At 41.7% G+C, this 17,927-nt stretch overlaps 2 protein-coding genes across 6 annotated transcripts in view; one reads left to right on the forward strand and one right to left on the reverse strand.

The window, feature by feature from the left end:
- Positions 1-17,927, reverse strand: part of LOC137536528 (synaptotagmin-15-like) — a 373,040-nt gene that overhangs the window by 82,438 nt on the left and 272,675 nt on the right. Inside the window, exons 6-7 of the mRNA XM_068258745.1 lie at positions 5,922-6,092; positions 4,084-4,198 (exon numbers count right to left, since the gene is read on the reverse strand). Of these exons, the coding sequence (XP_068114846.1) occupies positions 4,084-4,198; positions 5,922-6,092 (286 nt within the window). The remainder of the gene's footprint in view (positions 1-4,083; positions 4,199-5,921; positions 6,093-17,927) is intronic.
- LOC137536527 (GRIN2-like protein) overlaps positions 1-17,927 on the forward strand; it is a 310,455-nt gene that overhangs the window by 4,836 nt on the left and 287,692 nt on the right. For 3 of the 5 annotated variants that reach the window (XR_011024574.1, XM_068258743.1, XM_068258742.1), the window contains exon 3: positions 4,520-4,586. The gene's annotated coding sequence lies outside the window, so the exon portion shown is untranslated. Of the gene's footprint in view, positions 1-4,519; positions 4,587-6,048; positions 6,154-11,931; positions 12,036-17,927 lie in introns of those variants that run through there. The other 2 variants (XR_011024575.1, XR_011024576.1) reach the window with 2 other exon arrangements.

Here is a 17,927-nt window from a genome sequence, read left to right on the forward strand (position 1 = left end):
TAGCTACAAATTTTACAAAATATATGAATAATAATGAGATGTGTCTATCTTTCACTCACTGCACTAATAGCGAGCATATAGAGTTCTTAGATTTAAACCTCTCCCACAAGGATCATGACATCATAACCAGAAACCATTTCAAAACAGTTGATTTAAATGCCTATATACTGTACATTTCAATAGCAGTCATCATCAGCCCTTAAAAACCAATATTCCATTTAGACAATTTCAGCCAATTAGGTGTAATTGTACAGATACAAAGACTTTTAATAAAAAAGCCAAGGTATTAACTAAAACATTAAAAGAAAAAAACTAATTCAGGAAGCAAGGGACAAAGCCAGAACCATGACACAATCTGATTTGGTGTCCAGACCAGGAACTCATACAACTGGAGAAGAATATCAATTTAATCAACTATTATTCAAATTTATCATAGGTGTATCGACCATATCCTACAGAAACATTGGTCATTATTACTCTCAGATCCACTATTAAGTGTTCCCAATAATGATGTCGTCAGTGCGTTTTTATTTCTATGTACCCCTATACCCATTTCTCCTTGGAGGGAGTCTCCTTCTTAAAGGGCAACAAAAGATAATGGGGTAGTGGATAGATCCCCTAGGTGCGATCAGGCCCCCGCACGTGAATGCTCGGCTGCTCCCAGGATATACCACTGCAGAAAATATATAAAAAGGAGAGGGGCGCTCAGAGCTTCTGAAGACTGCATACAATCCTCCTATTAGACAGGTCTCACGGAGAACCAGGTGAGACCTGTCTAATAGGAGGATTGTATGCAGTCTTCGGAAGCTCTGAGCGCCCCTCTCATACTTCTTGAAGGGGACTTCCATGTCACCATGAAACCCTCCAGGGTGTCGTTGGCCCCCACTTTCTCCTAGGGCACCGGATGTGGGTAAGAGCCCTTTGTCCATGGATTGGACAAGGGCTCCAGGGGAGAGGGGGAGGCTTGGCCACTCCTCTCCCCTGGAGCCACCCCATACCATGGTATAGCTCAGGGTGTGAAGCCCCATTTGGCCGGGGCTCCGCAATCTGGCTATCACAGCCTCCATGGGGGACAAGGGGTTAAAGAGGCTCGGGAAAGGGGATCCCACATCATATTTTTAAAAAAGATTTCCCACACTACGGACATAAAAACAAAATACATTTACATACATACATTTTTCCTCCAACTTTAACACCGATTTTCTCAAATACTATAAGGTCTTTTTGAAAAAATGTTTTCCTTTTGTTCCAAGTGTTCTTCTTAACCTTCCCAGCAAATTTGTTGTTTCTAAGCACATAAGGGGGCTTTGCTATTAATCGCTAAAGTTGGCAGCTGCTGAAACATTTCCCACACTCAGAATGAGAATCGATTTTCTCAAAAACTATAAGGTCTTTTTGATTTATTTTCCTCTTGTTCCCACTGTTCTTCTTAACACACCCCGCAGATTTGGTGTTTCTAGTATGTATGAGGGCTTTGCTATTAATCGTTAACATAATCACAGGTAATCACTGATTCCGACTCGTGATTACGGTTGTAATTAAAAAATTCTGCATTAGAATTCGGAACTCCAATTCTAGCCAGAATCACGATCACAGCCAATCCGGAAGTGGGCAGAGCCGTGATCAAAACCACTGGAATCCAGAATTCGGATACCCCAGCATCCATATTTTTGTAGCTACACTTGTTAAGGGTCTGAAGATTACAATGTCCACAACATTTATTTTGTGATCCTTGCAAGATGGTCCTCGAGACTGTGAGGGTCACAAGAGGTTATGGTAAGGGAAAGGGTGTGAACATTGGGGGCTCCACCAGAGTTTTTAATGGGGGCCCTATGAGTAGTGATGATCGTAATCAACTAATTACGATTTCGCTAAATTTCGTGTAAAAGTTCGCAATTACGCTTATACTTAATTACGATTTGCAAATTCAATTGATTTCGTGTAGTCATTCGTAATTTCACATAAAATTTCACATAAAATTTCGCGTAATTTCTTGCTGACTTTAGCAGTGATTAGCAAAGCCCCCATACATGCTATTGACACCAAAATTGCTACATATATAAAGGAAAATCGTGGGTACAAGTCAAAAAAAGAATTTTGCAAAAAGACCTTAAAGTTTTGAGAAACTTGATCGTAAAAATGCAAGTAAAAAATGGTTCTTAAACTTAGAAAAATTTCAGTTTAAAAACCATTTTTCATTGCATTTGTAAAATCGAGTGTCTCAAAAACTACAAAGTCTTTTAGAAAAATTATTTTTGTGACTTATACTCACTATTCTGCTTAACTAATGTAGCAATTTTGGTAGCACTAGCATGTATGCAGGCTTTGCTATTAACCTCTAAAGTCTGCACAAAATGATGCAAAAATTTACACGAAATTTTGAAATACTACTATTACATATGAAATTCATTACGATTTTCTCTGAAATTTCGCACTACGATTATGATGCGTAATTGCACATTTCGATGCGAAATTTCGGCCCACCGCTGCCTATGAGTCATAGTTGCGCCACTACTCAGACCCTGATAAATATAACTCAGTTCCAGGGAATTTGTGTTATTACAAAAACTCAAACATAAATTAAACAATGCAGTCAGTTTGGATTATTGTTTTATCTCAAAAACACATAAATCAAACACAAGTAAAGGCTTGTCTACTAGTTGTCTTGTTGTTTGGCAGGCATGACTGAAACATTGCAAACCTAAATACATTCACAAGCACAGTGTGCATGGGTGGAGAGGCAAAATATTAATTAAGCAGGCATTCTGAGTCATGATTAATGAACAAAACATTTCCAGAAGCCTGAATCTCTAAAGCCCTATACACACGCTCAACAGCGGTCTTTTATGCCAGCGTTTTTCAACCACTGTTCCGGGATGTTGCCTGGTGTGCCGTACAGGTCTGGCCTCTCGCTCCTCCCCTCCCGCGGCCACCGCTCCTGTTACCTTATCATGAGCGGGCGGCCGCTTGTCCGATTACATTCGCCCATAGTAGCCGCTGTCCTCTGTGGCCTCTCCTATTACAGCAGCGCACTCGGCGTCTGCTGTGATGACCAGGCAGCGGTACAGCGGTTCCCATGGTAACGGCGATGCATATCGCCGATACAGGAAGCCGCTGTACCGCTTCCTGCTTATCACAGCACCCGCCGAGCGCGCGCTGCTGTAATAGGAGATGCCACAGAGGAGAGCGGATACTACGGGGGAATCTAATCGGACAAGCGGCCACCCGCTCATGATAAGGTAACAGGAGCGGTGGCCTCGGAGGGGGGAGGGGCACACCTACCCATACTAAGTAAGCTATATTGGGCACTATACTAGCTATACTGGGCACTATACTGGGGCACTACCTACCTATACTGGGCATTATACTAGCTATACTGGGCCCTACCTACCCATACTGGGCACTATACTGGGGCACTACCTATCCATACTGGGACTATACTAGCTATACTGGGGCACTATACTAGCTATACTGGGGCACTATACTGGGGTATCTATACTAGCCATACTGGGGCAACTAAACTCCCTATACTGGGGCATCTATGCTAGCTATGCAGCCGCAAAAGCCCCCCCCCCCCCCCCCCCGTTTACCGGAGAAAAATTTGGTCAGAAAGTGTTCCCCGGGCGGGAAAAGGTTGGGAACCACTGTTTTATGCAGCACAATTGTCAAAAGACTTTTGTTGTGAAACAAGTTGAAATAACTAAAAAAAGTATTTTTCTATTGTTCGAAAAGCTGATAAGACTGATAGGAAGTCTATCCAACAGTTGGATTGATTTCTTATCAGTCTTATCAGCTTTTTAAACAATAGCAAAATACTTTTTTTAGTTATTTCAACTTGTTTCACAACAAAAGTCTTTTGACAATTGTGCTGCATAAAAGACCGCTGTTGAGCGTGTGTATGGGGCTTAATACCTGTGCAGTTAATTGGCTAGTTAAAAGCATCACCTGCTACAATAATCCTTCTGTGGTTTTTGTGAAGGACAAAGGAGAACAAACACATACAGTTTCATCTGTTGAAAGATTCATTCAGCACTAGATATTCCCATTATTGCTGAAAAAGTTCTCATAATGGACTTTACTTACTGACAACACGGTCCTGGAACTGTATTCCCTTTGCTCGGAGCACCACCACTGTCAATCGTCCAAGATAGTCATTATAGCTAAGAGAAAACTGTATGTCTCCATACTCTGATGGTGGCTGTTGAGGGAAAAGGGACATTTATGATTACTATTGAAGCAAAGCTAAACTGAAAATAAACTGATGAGATTTAACAATTCCATCCATTCTTCTACTCCTAAAAATGTCCCACATTTTTTTTCAGTTTAAAGGCTAAAAAAGTAGGTTTAATGTTTTATTGTCTTTCAAAGTTTAGAGTCACAATCTATGAACTATTGACCCTTTTTTATCTAATCCATGCACAAAAATATAATTAAGTTGAAGTTGCATGTTTGCTAAGAAAAAGCAATCTTATTAGTTCAGCTATATTAATTTTGACAAATATTATTTCAACTTTCACAGCTTGTTTTACGCACAGTGACAAAAGCACAGGCATTCCAGAGAGCTATCACAGTAAACTGCTTGATGGGTGAGTACGTTTTTTGAATCTGTCAGATAAGACGTGTTGAAATGTATTCATCTGTGCAGTTAGTGGGGCACAAATTGTACTTCAAAGAGTACACCAACAGATTACTGAGCCCACAGCAATTTTTAAGTGAAAGAGGAATTTTACTTTAATTACCTGATTATTTTTTACTATATAGATAATGGCCCTTGTAAGTTAGTTACCAGGTAGTCTAAAGGAAAATGCCATGAATTTAGAATTTTGATTGGATTGGGCTGTTACAATCCAGTCAGCAGTAGGTGGTGTGGGATCACCAGTGCACACAGTCTAAAGAGCCCCCTTTGCAGGAGCTATCTGCAGAATATAATTGCCAAGTCCAACAAGTGGGCACCAGACTATTTGCTGACAAGGGCTACCTGGTTTGCCCTTCAAAAGTTATCAGCTAAAGAATATTCTATTACTAAAGGTCTCTCCCTAGCTACTTATCTGACTTCTGCTCCTTCAATGAGTCTGAAATTAATTGAGAATTAGATTGTTTGATTAGCAGCTACAAAGGTAATGATATTTCAATCAAAATGCAAAAAATAGGCCCGTTCTGCCTAGGGAAAATAATTAGCATTGTAACCTCTGCAACCCCCAACTTTACATAAATGTTTGCCGTACCACTAAAACCCCACTCCCAGTCAATTACAGAGTCTTCATCTTTGAGAGCATATGCTCCAAGCCCTATATGAATGGACTGTGTTACTGTTCCCCACAGCAACCTCAAGGCCTGCTATCAGGTGCTACCTCTGAGTTCACACCTTCCTGAAAGAATAACACTGAAGGAAGGTTGCATGTCAACCTGGAACTACTCCATATCACGGTCCTTGTGCCAGCTCCCTCAAAGCCTACACTACATCCTACAACCTCTAATGGAGTAGCCAAGTCCATTCTTATAACAGCCAATGGAAGGGAAGTTTTATGGCTTTCACAGTCAATGTTATCCTGCAATAGATCAAAAAGGAGAGTGGTGCATGCTCCATACCCACCTCATGCAAGGTAATATACTGCAATTACATGCAGACTGCCTCCAAAAGCCACAAGCACACCAAATGGAAGCACCCTGATGTCATTTTTAGGAAGAATGCTCCATGAATACATTTATTGGATTTACTCAAGAGTTCTCCTTTAAACCAGGTGAACACTAGTTGCCTTTCATTGTAATTCTCCCATGAAACAGATGCACAAGCCCAGAGATAGTCATATTGAAGAAATGGCATAGCTTTACACTGTACATTTTCATTTTAAGATTCAGCCCAAATTACCCAGCATATGTTGCCAAGCAATTAGATGATGTAATGCTCTGAAATCAATTACCTCCGAGCTGTCTTGTTCCAGATCACGCCAAATGACAAGCTTGCCATCATCAGTCAAATTCTCATTTTTCAGAGCAAAAAGAACCTGTCCTAATAAGTGATGCTTCTTTATTTTATCCACATGGTAGACAGAAAACCTCAGCACTCGTTGATGTAGTGTTTTACCAGAAACCTGCAGAAAAGAAAACACAACAGAACTAATTTCAGTGCTGCCTCCACTGCTGACTGCAACAAGAGACATAATCATTAAGAAAATACACGAGCCATGTTGAAAATATTAAGTCTGAAAAGAACATACTGTATTTCTTCTAGATCACACTGAAAGAATTATGTAGTGTGACTATATAGTTGTAGTAACCTTGAGTGGCTCATGCTGCTCTAACAGGAAACATCTGAGCACACCACACTCTTTGGAAAACTGGCTAGACAGAACAAACCATGGTGATTACCTGCTTAGGATGAAATAGCTTTATTCCTGTTAGCAGATAAGAAGCAGATTTTCCAACCCCACTGGGCACCATCCTCTTAAGAAGTGTAAAAGCAAATTTACAGTGCCCCATTTAGTTACCCAAAAATACTTAAAAACTTGCCCAACAATACTTAAAAACTGTTCTGAAACCATGCAATATGACTCAGCTTCCACCTATAGGGTGGTGAATTAGATAGAACTTGCTCACTGCAATCAAAAATGTACCTTTGATGGAAAAAGCCTTGTTTATTGGTTTAATGTTGTCCTGTCATGTGATAATGCCAAATTATGACTTTCTACTCCATTATCTGATGGTAAATTTCCTGCAAGCTTCATTTTAGTTTTTTCTGTACATTCAATGTTGCAGCCTCTCCCTATATACAAATCATATTGTCACAGTACAAAGCATACAGAAAGGAGGAGACTTGTGACTTGTGCAACTTAAACTGTGGGACCCAGCCTCCTCCCAGGGGTGAGCAGAAACTACGCCAGTGCGAATTTACGCATCGTAGTTCGCATCTATGCATCGTAGTTTGTAGGTGACGTTTCAAAACTACGCTTACGAATTTACACGTAGCGAAGTACCGGTACGCGTAGCTTACGCCCACTATGCATAGTTAACATGTATATTTCGTTGTGAACTACGAATGCGTTACTCGCGTCTAATTTTACGCGTGCGATTGCATGCTTACAAATTTACGCATTGGAAAGGGAAATGTACACATAGAAGAGTTACGAGCTAATGCATTTAAAGAGGAGTTAATGTGTAAAATTTTCTGCATGCGGGCATAAGCATCCGCATACACTACGCTTCGCACTACGCATAATTGCGTATTTTAACGCGTATTCTACGAAATGCATACGAAGCAAATATTTGATTTCGAAGTCGTAGTTTGGCGTAGCGTAATTGCGTAAAACTATGCGTAGTTCCAGCATAGCGAAGTTGGCTGACTACGGCCATCCCTGCCTCCTCGTGTGTGTGTGTGTGTGTGTGTCTCCATGCCAGCGTCAGGCTTAAGTGTGAAGATTAATCTAGGCTAAAGATAATTCCCCACCAGTACATAGAGCAGTGGAGTAGGCACATAACTAGTATGCATTGACACAAGAAAGTACATTATTTATCAGTGTTAGGGAAGTGCTTTTAACTTCTTGACTTAACAGTGTAAGATGCATTTATAATGCATCTTGCAGTTTCAGAAACACATATACACATATAGCATGCAAGCAGTTAAATAATTCTTGTAGCATATTATGCATATCTGTTCTTAGCCTAATGTCCTTGGGTGAAAATCTTCTTAAGATTAACAAGCATGGGGACCAGCTAGGTTATGGAAATTGGAAGACATGGTAATATCCTCTGTAGTCACTCCTTTTCAAAACAACCACTCCTTATTTCCAGGTAATTCCATCCCCTAATAAGTTAAGTCTTATTCTCATCTATTCTGACCTAACTAAACTCATGGTTTAGATTACTTTGTGCAATCTAGCTTCATGCTACGGACTGTCATAGAGATGCTGTAGACATCTTCAGCCACTGCTGGCCAGGCTGATAACTAATGGGCAGTAACACTAGTTACCCATGAACCAAGGGTGGTTTGGCATAGAAGCAGGTAATAATCCAGCTAATTGTCTGCTAGTTTCCACTAGTGCGGCGTGCGTCTTGCAGACGCATGCCGCACTGAGCGGGTGGGCGGGATCACAGGCGAATCTTATGAGCCGTGCCATGCATGGCTATGGGATTCGCAGCCTCCGCCGCGAATTCTGCGGGGGGTTCTGGCCGAACCGCTCCCGCAAGCGATTCCGCCGCGGCCCCGTCATCCCCTATGGCATAGTTTTCCCGTGCGAATCATGTGCGGGGAAACTCTGCAGAATCGCCGCCGAAACCGCCCTAGTGGAAACAGGCCCTAACTGTTAAACTTATGCCAGCAGCTGTGTTTTCTGTAAATGTTTGTTTTCTGTTCAGTTTCTGTGTATCATTCTAATATCCTTCTCTAGATGGTATACTGTACCACCAGCCCACACAATTCCTTAGTAATAGACAGGGGGGCAGGTATATAACTACACCCTAATGAACAGAATGTGCAGTGATGTACGTATTTGTCATAAGCTCAGAGATCAATATTCTAAGGTCACGGTGAACCATCTACTACAGAGTCTATCAATGGCTTACTGTAACTGGGCTGACATAGCGCATTACAAGTTACATTTTAGGTATTAAAATACCATTTAGAGAAGGTGAAAACAGTAGGAGGCGCCCTTGTTGTTGGTTCTGTGATGTTACACAAATTGAAGTATATGGTAGATAATATAGCTTGCCTACCTTATGAAAAGATACTTCACTCAGTAGGAAAGATGAAAACATTTATTGGTAGGAAGCACTTCAGGACAACGCGTTTCGCGGCACAAACCGCTTCATCAAGTCAAAATATCGTGCTGTATAGCTAGATTGAGTGGTCTACCAATAAATGTTTTCATCTTTCCTACTGAGTGAAGTATCTTTTCATAAGGTAGGCAAGCTATATTATCTACCATATACTTCAATTTGTGTAACATCACAGAACCAACAACAAGGGCGCCTCCTACTGTTTTCACATTTAATGTATAGCATCCCACACAGTGGGAGTGTTATTCTTGCCACAATTTTGTGGTAAGAAAGTTTTTTTGTAAAGGAGCAGCGACCTTCCATCGAAAAGACCGAGTGGGGACGGGATTTCCCCATATGACTATTTGAGTAGTTGCCTTCAGCAACCTACACTTGTGAGTAGTATTTCTCTTATATCTAGACCAGCTTACAAAGATAATACACTATAGGGGCTCCCGGTGTCTCTGTGGTTTTTTTCTTCTTGTCTACCACAGCTCCCACATTTAGAGAAGGGCTTTATGGAGAACTGGTTTTTAAAGCCCAGTGTTTTGTATTTTCATACCCGCATTCTCCCATTGAGTTTATGTGCTTTATCGTTCTACTATCTACAGTAATAAATATGCAAAATGTCTCAGATCCTGTCAAGGTTTTTACATTGGCCAATTGGGCATGGGCACACATTGGCCGCACAAAATCCCAGAAGGCAACATTCCATAGCAAATGGGAATCACAGCTCAAAACATCAAAGCTACATGCAAGAGTGATCTTGGTCAGGGCTATATCATATGAGAATCTAAAAAGTGTACTAGTGTCCTCGGGGGCCACTTAAACCTCTGGCATACGAAGCCCTAAAGCAATAGCAATGGTCGACCTCATTGTTTCCTTCCTTACCCCATGTGACAGAAGCCACTTCTTTGTGCACTATGCTGTTGTCCCTGCTCCTCACTCAATAGCAATTAAACACTTCACTCGGTTGTTGCTGAAGGATGTGTTTGTATGTACTGATAGATACACCTGTTGTTCTAGGGATTATTATTGAAAGAGAATATGTAACTTACAACCAACTACAAGAACAGTGAAAAGTTGGCATAGACAGTGCATATTTTTTACTACCATTTCCTGGGGAACTATATTTGGCAATATAATTGCTCTGTTTATGCCTGTTAGCCCACAAACTAGCTATTGGCATGCATAGTTGGATGTTTAGGAATGACAGCCAGACAATTTGCATTTTTAAAAGGGAAATAAATATGGCAGGCAGCCTCCATATCCTTCTTAGTTCAAGCATCCTTCAATTATTGGAAATTAAGCAAGGTCTATGTTTGTGAATTTTTAAGGCTCATCAATGTACAATAATCAGTTTTCACTATTGTCATTTCAATACTTTCGCTTAATGTTCCCAAAGCAATACGTTATACTTTTGAACAATACAGGTATATAAAAAGTGACGAGTGACACTACTACAACTTATAAGCATTGAACCTGCACTGCTAAAAACTTGAAATACTGCAGTCTTGGCAGCATTGTATGGCATATTACATAAAGAAGTCTCTGTACCTTGTAAAGTATATGCAAATTATTAAAACCAGAACAAATGGAAACATCAGGAATGGAATCAAATACATACATATGAACAAGTTGGCACATTGCCTCAAAGGAGTAAAGATATTATCTGGATGTCTGGCAGTGGAAACAAATATCTCGATAAACCTGTTAAACATACACAGGTTTCCTCATTTTTAAGATTTTTACCCTTAAGCATGTATTTTGGTAGTTATGCCTTCTGGAAAGCGAAAGTCATAACATAACTTTCATCCACTCGACTGATTGATTAAAACTGTGCAGCATTGTTCTGTTTAATCTTCTGCTAAGGGTTAAACCCTGGTTTTACTATTCTCTGAACAGAACTCCACCAGCATGACACTCCCCTGCCCACTTCTCATCACAATGCTTAGCTTTATGACAAATGGCAGCAGTGACAGCCAATCAACATTGCATTTTACACATACATCATCTCTACCTGATCTCCACTAGAGATATACATGATTAAAGAAATCAAAACAGCTAAACTAAATGTAAAACTAAGCAGTAATAGCCAGTTTTGTTTTTGTTTTTTACTTTTTTAGAGTTTTAAAATTGCTATGTACTTTGCTATTTGGAGTGTTTATTCGAAAAATGTATCATTAAAGGGTATCTAAAGTGAAAAGTGACATTGGGGTTGATTCACAAGACCCCAGTAAAACTGTGATGCGCACACAGCAATTTCACCAATGCTTACACCAGTAATGTAATTTGCGCATAAGTGCAACTCGCATTATGTACACATCACGGGTGTTGCTAGTACAGCGCATGTTATGTAAGTATTGTTGCTCACGTTATACTGGCAATACGTGTATTGTGTACATGGCTTAAATTGTGCTATGCGCACAAAGCACTCTACATTTCTGTTGTAAACACCAGTAGAACTGCTGTGCGCAGTGTGCACACACCAATTTTAACAGAGTTTTGTGACTCACCTTAATGATGAGACAAACATGTGTATTTACAATCCCAATCATACCTACATAGAACTAGGCTGTAGCCAGTTTTCCTTTATTTCCACTGTAAGTGTTAAGAATTTTGTTATGTAAATGATACTTTCTCTGCGGTAGGACTTGAGTCAGACTGTAGTGTAACTTTCAATAATAAATAATTACATCCCATAAATCTCTTGCATGGCACAGAAACCCTTATAAGTCCAGAGAACAGATAAAAAGGTCAATAGTTCAAGAATTGCATAATCCTGCATCATCTATAATAATGCAGTTATTTGCATCTGATTGACCGTCCCTATCCAGGATTAGGACTATAGGTACTATTGTTTATCTCATCAGTTTATTTTGAATTTATACATGCTTTATCTCTAGCAAGATACATGTCTTTATTCCCGCTGTAATCAGAAAGTCTTTCATAATCATCAAATGTGAGCATTATCTATATTGGTGATGTTGTAGTACGTTGGTGTATTTTAACTAAAAGACAATTATAATCTGACTGCCAAATCATTCCATGAACATACATGCTGGGTCGGCTGAGCTGTGGGCACGCATATTAATGGCTATGGAGGAGTAAATGAAAAATATCTGTTTCTTGTTATTACTAAGAAATGCATCACCCATGTTCCCTTTGTGTCATCTACAGCCTGGCAAGAATTCATAATTCAATTTCTAGGGACTGCATGCTGTGGGTGTTTTACATCATTAGAAACTTAATGCACAATACAGACATGGGTAACCCAATTAACTGTAAGTTTAATGAGGCAGAGTGCTCTTCTCTTATGTCTTAGTTTGTGCTTGTCAGGTGTGCTAGTCATCTGCACCTATTTACTGTATTGTATTGCAATTCATCATAGGTTGGCCCTTTTATAAATAAAAGTTAATGATACGAATTATCATCATAATAAAAACTTCATATTTTCAATCAGCTAGCTGCTAGACCAGGCATGGGCAAACTTGGCCCTCCAGCTGTTAAGGAACTACAAGTCCCACAATGCATTTCAGGAGTCTGACAGCCACAGTCATGACTCATAAAGGCAAATGCATTGTGGGACTTGTAGTTTCGTAACAGCTGGAGGTCCGAGTTTGCCCATGCCTGTGCTAGACCCTGCCTGGTAGTGCAGCATAACACAAATTAAACAGTAGTTGTTCTCAGCAAGGCTTGGTGTACAGAGGCGCCAGAGTAGAATAAAAACGTTTAAAAACCGTCTAAAAGAGGGGGATGTTCAGGTGGACTTACCCCCCTCGAAAATATAAAACTCAATTGAGTCACAATATATCAATACAAATATTTTATTTAATTCCACTAACGCATTTCGCAAGTGTGGTTCCGCTTCATCAGGTAAACAGGAGTATAACTCAATGGGTCTAAATGCATAAGTGAGCACCTCTATCAACAGTAGTTGTTTTCAGTACAGATATAGGCCCTTATTCAATTCACTTTTTATCTTAAGTTTTGTCCTGGGTGATATTTTCACACTTTATCATTCAATAAAATGCCCTTTAAGCCATCAGCAAGCAAGGACATACTCCAAATAATTTTGACAGTACTTTACACTTACTTTTTTGTACTTTTTCATTTGCAAGGTGCTGAAAAGTTAGTTTAAAGAGGAGATGAAAAAATATTTCCTAGAAGAGAAAACATGAATTGAATAAGGGCCATTGTGGCTGTTTAATGGAAAGCAGCATATTGGGCTAAAGTGACACTGTGGTCTTGCCAGTAGTAACATATGGGTGTGAAAGTTGAATTGGAAATAAGATCATGCAGAGAAAAATTGGTGCTTTTGAATTGTGGGTGTGGAGAAAGCTACTGAGAGTTCCCTGGACTGCTGAAGCAGGGAACACACTTGTCTTTCAGTTTTCTGCACGCGTTTTTCTGCATACTTTTTCTGCACACCAAGTGTGTTTCTATTCAGGAAAACGCGCATGTTTTTTCACAGCAGCTGTAATTGATAGAGAAAACGTGCAGAATCATCATGCAGAATGTCATTTTTTTTATGTGTGCGAACAACATATTAAGTGTGAACTAGCCCATTGATTAACATGAGTTCTCAGTTTTTCTGTGTAGAAAATGTGCATGAAAACAGTCAAGTGTGTTCCCTGCCTGAAGATCTTACAGTCAGTACTTAAAGAGAATCTGTATTGTTAAAATCGCACAAAAGTAAACATACCAGAGCGTTAGGGGACATCTCCTATTCCCCTCTGTCACAATTTCGCCGCAGTAGTCAAAAACTGTTTTTAAAAGTTTGTTTATAAACAAACAAAATGGCCACCAAAACAGGAAGTAGGTTGATGTACAGTATGTCCACACATAGAAAATACATCCATACTCAAGCAGGCTGTATACAACTTTCCTTTTGAATCTCAAGAGATCATTTGTGTGTTTCTTTCCCCCTGCAGCTCTCACTCACTGAAGAGTTACAGGCTGATTGTTTCTTCCTGCAGACAGCTCTGCCGTGTCTGTAATTCCTCAGCATGTGACTGCTTTCACAACAGAGGATTTATCCAGCTTGTAAAAGATAAGAGAGCAGGGAAAAGCTGGCTAATGTAAAACACACACACACACACACACACACACACACACACAGGGGAGTGTGTATAGAGGGGCCTGGAGGGGGTGTGCATAGCAGATCAACACTGAAGAGTTGGCAGCCTTCCAGACACAGGGCGACAAGTCCGACAGGGGAAAGATACGGTGATAGTAGAAAGTGCTGCAGTAAGTCAGAGCACATTAGAATAGGTTTAGGAACTTGTGGGATGGTAGAAAACAGTATGACATTTTTGTTACAGAGTCTCTTCAAATAAATAAGGCCAGGGTGTTCACTAGAAGGGTTGATACTACTATTAATACTCAATTACTTTAGTCACATAATGAGAAGACTGGATTCTTTGGAGAAATCCTTGAGGCTTGGAAAAATCGAGGGCCAAAGAAGAAGAGGACGGCAGAGGCTTAGAAGGATAGACAGTATCTGTAAAGCTATGAACATGTCTATGTAACAGCTGAAAGAAGCAGTGAGTGACAGACAAATTTGACGTGCAAAAGTACATTTTGTCATAAAGTGTCAGAGTCAACTAAAGGAATGAGGAGGAGGCCCTGTAGTGGATCACAGTATATGTATCTGATAGTAGGGCTGCACTTCTACCTCAGCAAGTCTGGATGCTGTCTCAACTACTGATTTCCCACACAGGAAAATCATGCAACGGGTGGGCAGAGGCAGGGCATAGGGTGGGAAAAGGTACAGTAAATAAAAGAAGGGGAGTGTGTTCAGGTTTCTGATCCAGCACTTTCAGCTACAGTAAACACTGGAACTCATGAACACTTAGAAGAGTCTTGTTTGGGGTAACAGTCTACACTGCTGAGTAGGCAGTTCACAGTCTTAAACAATACAGGAAACCTTGCGCTGCCTTACAGCCCACTAGTCAATGTCCACAGAAAAAACCTTGGTTCAAGCTTTGTTCTTGAAATCTTCACCTCCAATGTGCCTCATAAAAACAGAAAAAAACAGAGTTCATCGCATAGATTGTAATGCTGAGCGAATCTGCCACCTTCTATGTCCCCGTGTGATGTGTTACAATTCACTGCCTTCTCGTGCTCCACCACCACTAGGGCCCACTCTCACCTTCTGTTATTGCTGCCCTGGCCCACATACAGCTTAACCAGCATAAACACTCCAAATTCGCAGGCTCTCCGATTCCTCAGCTCTTGCGATGATCCTCAGGCATATATAATAAAGATTAAAATTTGATCATAGCGTAGACTGCTTGGAACACCTTCGGCGGGGACCGCTACCGATACGGTGCACCAAAACCTGCCAATAGCAACTACAGTGTCAGAGGTACAAGAAGGGGTGGGGAACAGTTTGTTAATGATTACCAATATTCATAGTATCTATAGAAGTGATTATTATGGGCACAGGACCAATAGAAAGGTAATACTGTAGTTGAGGAAGGTCCCCCTTGGGGCCCCTCTGGCCCAAGGGCCCCGATGCGGTTGCAACCTCTGCACCCCCTATTGCTACGCCCCTGATTGTTTAACTTATATGAATGTGGATGTGATACTCATACCTGTGCGGCAGACCTGCAGTTGGGGATAATAGATGAATGTAATCTCATATCTCAAATCTTCACCTCCCACCCCCTCCCAACCAGCTCCTCCTCCACCCTATCCTCCCCTCACATCCTTCATCCACCTACTGCAGACTTCCCATACCACTACTTCCCCCCTTGACCCCATCCCTTCTGATTTACTCCAGCCTCACTTCACGGAATTGGCCCCAGTCCTCACTACCCTGTTCAACCTCTCCCTATCCACAGGCACCTTCCCCTCAGACTTCAAGCAGGCCACTGTACTACCCCTGCTCAAGAAACCCTCCCTCGACCCCTCGCTACCCTTCAACTACCGTCCTATCTCCCTCCTCCCCTTTGCCTCAAAACTCCTTGAGCGTCTGGTTCACAAACGCCTGACCCAGTTCCTCAATGCCAACTCACTGCTAGACCCACTGCAATCTGGATTTCGGTCTGCCCACTCAACCGAAACTGCTCTCACCAAAGTGGTCAATGACCTTGCCTTAGCTAAAGCTGAAGGTAAATACTCCACCTTTCAGCAGCTTTTGACACAGTAGATCATCCCCTACTCCTCCAGTCCCTCCAGTCCATGGGCATTCACGATCTTGCCCTGTCCTGGCTTTCATCCTACCTCTCCAACCGCTCCTTCACGACCGCCTTCAGAGAGTCCTCGTCCACCCCCAACCACCTCTCGGTGGGAGTCCCCCAAGGTTCAGTCCTTGGCCCCCTACTGTTTACCCTATACACATCCTCCATTGGCAAGGTTATCTCCTCCATGGGTTTTAACTATCATCTGTATGCAGATGACACCCAGATCTACCTCCACACCCCTGACATATCCACCACTACCATGGACAAGGTCTTCTCCTGTCTATCAGCCATCTCCTCCTGGATGTCCGCTAGGTTCCTGAAACTAAACCTAGACAAAACGGAATTTATGATCTTCCCACCCCGGACATCCATAAACCTCCCAGATGTGCATGTCACTGTTAACCACACTACCATTCACCCTACCTCTCAAGCCCGCTGTCTGGGTGTCACCCTGGACTCCGCACTCTCCTTCACTCCCCACATCCAAAACCTCACAAAGTCCTGCAACTTCCACCTTCGTAACATCTGTAAGATTCGCCCTTTCCTGACCTCTGCCACCACCAAACTCCTCATCCATGCCCTCACAATTTCCCGCCTTGACTACTGCAATGCCCTGCTTTCTGGTCTCCCTATGACCCGAACAGCCCCACTGCAGTCCATCATGAATGCAGCAGCCAGAATTATCCACTGATCCCATCGCTCCACCATGGCGGATCCCCTCCTTGAATCCCTCCACTGGCTTCCTATCCAGTCCAGAATCAGATTCAAGATACTGTGTCTGACCTACAAATCTGTCCACAAAACCTGTCCAACCTACATTTCCGATCTTACTCAGAGGTACACACCTAGCCGCTCACTCCGCTCTTCCAATGAACTTTGCCTAACCGCCCCCCCGCATCACCCAGTCCCATGCACGCCTCCAGGACTTCTCAAGAGCTGCTCCAACACTATGGAACTCACTACCTCCACCCATTAGGGCAGCCCCCTCCTTCAACATCTTCAAGAAAGCCCTCAAAACTCACCTTTTCACTCTGGCCTACTTCCCCTCACAAGTGCTCTAAACCCACAGCTGAACTCTGGTCTCCTACCTCTCGTGTCCCTACCTCTCCCTTTAGATTGTAAGCCTTTGGGCAGGGTCCGCCTCCTTTTGTGTCCAACCTGATCATGCACCTCCATTACTGTGAACCCATGCTAGGCCTCTTGAGTGAACCTAACTTGCTTAATCTCCATGCTCCTCTCCAGTGACTGACTAAGCATTACCTTGTACTCATACTGTGCTGCATGATCTGATCTTTCTTGTATTCAGGTATTGTCATTTTTCTGTATGTCACACCTAAATATCGTATGTATCCCTATTTATTGTCCAGCGCTGCTTAATATGTTGGCGCTTTATAAATGCAATAAATAAATAAATATGTAAGGTGTGGAGCGCACCAAAAACCTGTACTAGGTAATAATCTGTTCATATAGTACACAGTCTTACCAACAGTTTATTGTCACCCAAGCCTCTATGGGTTGGCTTTAAGGTAAACATGATATTCTGCTCTTTTGTGCCCACGATATATTAGCCTTTAACTACCAACACATCTTAAGGCCCTGTACTATGCTTAATTGTAACCAGACTGAGCCTCATCTCCTTTGCCAAACCTACCCCTTTCTAACTGTTATCCCAACAGTCCTCAATTTAATTTTAAACCTAACTTTAGCTTTCTAGCATTCCAAACTTTGGAGACAGCAAAATAATTCATAAACTGGATTTCTCAATTTGACTAATGGCTCATTCAGATAGGCTTCTGTAAGCGGCGTGTTTAACCAATGCTAAATGCTTTTTTTGCAACCGATCAGAAAAAGCGTTTGACATTGGTTACCATCATTCAATCATTGCATCACATTTTGCATCCCCTCGGGACACAGAACCGCAGAACACAGTATCTTAGGAATTTCGATTGCCCACAACGTTGGCGCAATTGATGGTAAATGCATTGA

The sequence above is a fragment of the Hyperolius riggenbachi genome, chromosome 10 (genome assembly GCF_040937935.1).
Source record: "Hyperolius riggenbachi isolate aHypRig1 chromosome 10, aHypRig1.pri, whole genome shotgun sequence".
In the NCBI taxonomy this organism is placed as follows: Eukaryota; Metazoa; Chordata; class Amphibia; order Anura; family Hyperoliidae; genus Hyperolius; species Hyperolius riggenbachi.